General features: G+C 43.3%; 1 protein-coding gene across 1 annotated transcript; it reads left to right on the plus strand.

The window, feature by feature from the left end:
* The first annotated feature begins 801 nt into the window (after positions 1-801).
* Positions 802-1,997, plus strand: LOC133886950 (oil body-associated protein 1A). Its single transcript, XM_062326864.1, has 2 exons — positions 802-1,540; positions 1,636-1,997. The coding sequence occupies exons 1-2, from the start codon at positions 1,006-1,008 to the stop codon at positions 1,815-1,817; spliced, it is 717 nt and encodes a 238-aa protein (XP_062182848.1). The 5' UTR covers positions 802-1,005; the 3' UTR covers positions 1,818-1,997.
* The last annotated feature ends 2,457 nt before the right edge of the window (positions 1,998-4,454 follow it).

Genomic DNA, 4,454 nt, shown 5'->3' on the forward strand with positions numbered 1-4,454 from the left:
ATACAAAACTAATTTACCCTAATTCATAAGCATGTATACATAAATAATCCTAATTTCACCGATCTAAACCTGGATTGGGCATTTATGTCATAAAACATGAGCATAAACATAAACGAAACAAATTGAATATTTATTGTATCTAATCAACATAAATTCATGCTAATCGACTTCAACCTATGGCAACAGGGGCTCAAATGGGTTCAAAACTAGGACTATAGGCTCTGATGCTAAATGTTAGACCTAATTGTGACCTAATTGCCATGATCTTCGGCCCTAGATTGAACACCCATTAAAGAAAAAGTGTGAAACATACCTAAGCATGCGGAAGCCATCGTCAATAGGTAGATGAGTTGAGTCTTTTGATGAAGATCGCCCCCGTCTCATGCTCGATGTCGATGGTGATTGACGGTGAGACGTGTGGTTGATGTAGCATTTGTCAGCGTGAAGCAGAGGTTGATACGGTCAATGGTGATGCAGATGCGTTGGGGAAGAAGACGTCGACGAGGTTTAAGAAGCAGTCGTGGCCTTCGATCCATTGTCAGCGCCTTAATGATCATCTGAGGGTCTGGGCCTAGGTGATGCAGTGAAATCTTGGTTGCACCTTCGATCAAGATGCGTGGTGACCAGACTCCCCTCGTCTTCTCAGTAAGTTAGGGTAGTTTTTTTTTTTTTTTGAGTATGAGTTAGTTACGGCAGTTTGGTGAGTCTAGATCATATCCAACTGGCCGTCGTGCCCACCGCGGCACAGCAGCATTAAAAAGAAAAGCAGCATTCCCCTACACCACGTGGCCAAGGCCACATGCCCACGTCTCACCACCTATGCTCGCACCAGATGGATATCCGCAGACACGTATCTCTTCCAGAGTCCAGACTCACACGTGTGCAGCTGCATGAACACAGCTCACTCCCTTAAGAACAGCTCAATTCGCAACTGTCTCGTGCAACCCAGAGTCCAGACACAAAACCACCCAAAAAAACAAAACAAACCTCCCAAATTACAGACCCATGGCGTCGTCGTGCCACAACGTGGATGTGCCCGGTAAGCCGACGGAGAAGGGCACGGCGCTGCTGGAGACGGCGACGGGCACCATCCAGGGGTTCGCGCCGCTGAACCAGATCCACCAGCACCTGTGCGCGTTCCACTTCTACGCGGACGACATGACCCGGCAGGTGGAGGCGCACCACTTCTGCGCGCACCTCACCGAGGACGTGCGCCAGTGCCTCGTCTTCGACGCGCCCGGCGCCGACGCGCGGCTCATCGGCGTGGAGTACATCGTCTCCGAGAAGGTGTTCCTGACGCTGCCGGACGACGAGAAACCGCTGTGGCACACGCACGAGTTTGAGGTTAAGGGCGGGTTGCTGTTCATGCCGGGCGTGCCCGGCATGGTCGAGCGCCAGGACCTGGAGAAGGTGTGCAAGACCTACGGCAAGGCCATCCACTTCTGGCAGGTGGACCGCGGCGACGCGCTCCCGCTGGGGCTCCCGCAGATCATGATGGCGATCACGCGCGAGGGACAGCTCCGGCAAGACCTGGCTGATTGTACGTGGGCATCACATGCTATGCTGGCAGCTTATATATTTGATGACTTTTGCACATCTTATGTTTTCGATCGATCGGTTACTTGGAATGTGCAGGTGTGGAGAAGAAGCTCAGCTTGTCGTTCCAGAAGGAGAGGGAGAACCGGGCGTACATGAGCGGGCTGGACCACGGCATACACCCGCTGGCGAACGCCGCCGGCAAGGGCCTCAAGACCGAGATCCGTGTTGTCGATATTTCGGCGAACACGAAAGCCAGTGCCGGGAGGGTGTTCACTTGAGAGTGACGACCGACGGTTGTATGCTGGGAGATAGGATGTTTAATGGTGCCACCCCTGGTCTGTACTTCTGTACGAGTGTCTGTTTGCTTTCCGACTCCGTCCTCTGATCTGTGGAAACTGTGAATTTCGGCGTAATAAGAGTTTAAGTGCTGGTAATTTGTGTTTAATTAGATCATCAATCTTCAGGTATCTCTCTTAGATCGGCAGATGAAACCGCAGATTAAAAGCTCTTGGCCGATGCACCGCCGCCGTGCGCGCCCACTGGATGGCCACCGGCAACGAGCACGCCCGTCTGACCACCTTGTAAATTTCAATTGTGAAATTACACCTTTCTGTAAGCAAAAATTCCACAAGATTATATTAGTACAAATTGATTTAAGCCAAATAAAACAAAGCATTCAACCAAATAAAACAAATCAGTCAATATGTCTGCATGACATAACTCGATTTGAGATATGACGACATCAGTAAATAGACATCGGGTGACGTTATATGGACTTCAATTTGAGATAGCATACAGTAAGTCGAATCCCTTAGCCAGGATATTCATAGGGGCAGCCGGCTGGAGCATTACTAGTCTCTTCGGAAGACGAGCAAGAAAAGAAGAAATTTGCAGTCTACAACGACGGTGGATGTCGGCGTGCTGCGCGGCGCCGGCAGCGTACGACTCCCGCGCGTGACTCACAGGTTTCGACGGTCGTGGAGCTCTCGGTGTCAGCGCAGCCCCTTCCGCTTGAGGACCCTCCTCTCCGCACCTTCCTCTTCCTCTCCCCTTTCATATATGTAACCACCACAGTGTAGGTTAGCTCTTCCTATATTACATTTCATATTTTTTTAGTCGAATATTTATAGTGTCAGATAATTATTTTTTTATCTTTTCTATACTCTTTTCTAGAGTCGGTGTTAGAGCGGATGTATAGTAAGCTTTTAATAATTAGATAAATGAAAATTTTTTACATCATTTGCATCCCTATACAACACATTAGTCAGTATAGAGTGCAATCAAAGTAGTCACATAGACTAAGATATAAAAGAACATTCAGTATTATATGTCTACAGATGTGTGATAATCTATCTATATATTATCATATTATTAAGTAAATATAATAAGTTTTCTCATAACACCGACACTTCGAACATATATCAATCATCATGTATCCTATCTTATTTTTTTTCTCAGTTTCGAAGTCAGACACGAATAGTATTGAATAGTATTGGACACATATACCAGTCATCTCATATTTGCTTCACAATTATTCGGATGGGCAGGCGGGCAGGAAATATTCTTCCTTTTTTACCCCGAGAGGTTAGGACCAAGGATTAAAATTTTAATGAAATTTTACAAATTTTGATAATTTTAGAGAGGAATCAAATATCTAATTCTGATATTTTCTTTCACTTATAGGAGTGACCGTGGAGCAGAGGACAAAAAAATTACAGAAATTTTGCAAATCTCCGGTGAAAAAAAAATTATAAAATAAAATTGAAATCCGTTATCAGACCACTGGCGACGCGACCACGATGCAACGGGAAAGGTTCCCAGTGCGTGCTCCACGGGTTGCAGTGCCGACAACTGCGGCTGCTGTTGCCGCTGCGTAGACAATGATGGATCCATGGCTGGACCGACGATGGTGCGGGCTCTCGGTGATGGTGAGTGGTCCGCAAGTTTCGGCGTTCATGAAGCTCGTGGTAGTGATTGAGAGTGATTGGATTGCAAAGTAGTAGATTACAAACAATGATTTGAACTCTTTTTATTAGTGATGATTGTTACATATATATAATGTTGAGGATGTGTCCGTTTGGGAAATACCCCTCCAGAACAGACATTTAACTAATGAACGGGTATATGAAACCGTTTAGGATGTTGGTCCTTGAGCAACTGCTTGGTGGTTTTCCGACTTGGATCACTAATTTCTAACACTCTCCCTTATCATTACCGATCTATGTACGTATATAATTTATCTTGAAAGCTCCTTCAAAAATCTTGTAGAAAAAATATGAGAAGAGTAATAATGATATGCTGTTAAAAACTTCTTTAAACCTAGTAAAAAAATAAGGAGAAAATAATACTCATTTAATGATTATTATTTTATTGTAAACTCATATGAAAAAAAACCTTTTAAAAAGGAAAAATGCATAAGCGAGTTTTGAGAACAAAAATTATATCTTTGATACCTTTTTTTAAAATCCCAATAGAGAAAATAAGAGATATGACATATAATCTTACGTAGATATTGCTTTATTAAAAATCTTTTATGAGAAATTTTGTAAGTAAAATTCATAAAAGAAAATAGTGCAATATGATGTATAAATAGGTTAAATTCAGGAGTAGACTCCCTCTGACCCTTGCAAATGTCGAAGTCATAGTATACCAATATCATGAATATATTTTTGGAATATCCAAGTTAGTAAGAACTTTGTGAATAAATCTGCGAGGTTATTATAAGATTTAATTTGCAAGATGTTTATTTTCCTACTTTGTTGCAACTCATGAGGATAAAACAATGGAATTGCTAGTAATTTTTTGCATCATTCTTACACCGGGATGATCAAGGCGATCATACTAAATTTAGAATATATTCATATTCTGAAAAATTACCTTATACGTAACATTTGCTATTGATTTTATGTATGTGT

The sequence above is a fragment of the Phragmites australis genome, chromosome 12, assembly GCF_958298935.1.
Source record: "Phragmites australis chromosome 12, lpPhrAust1.1, whole genome shotgun sequence".
NCBI classification, from domain to species: domain Eukaryota; kingdom Viridiplantae; phylum Streptophyta; class Magnoliopsida; order Poales; family Poaceae; genus Phragmites; species Phragmites australis.

Bases quoted from the DNA above. Each gene is read 5' to 3' on its own strand.
- LOC133886950 (XM_062326864.1), top strand. From the start codon at position 1,006: ATGGCGTCGTCGTGCCACAACGTGGATGTGCCCGGTAAGCCGACGGAG. The intron at 1,541-1,635 runs GTACGTGGGCAT...TGGAATGTGCAG, and splicing joins CCGGCAAGACCTGGCTGATT to GTGTGGAGAAGAAGCTCAGC.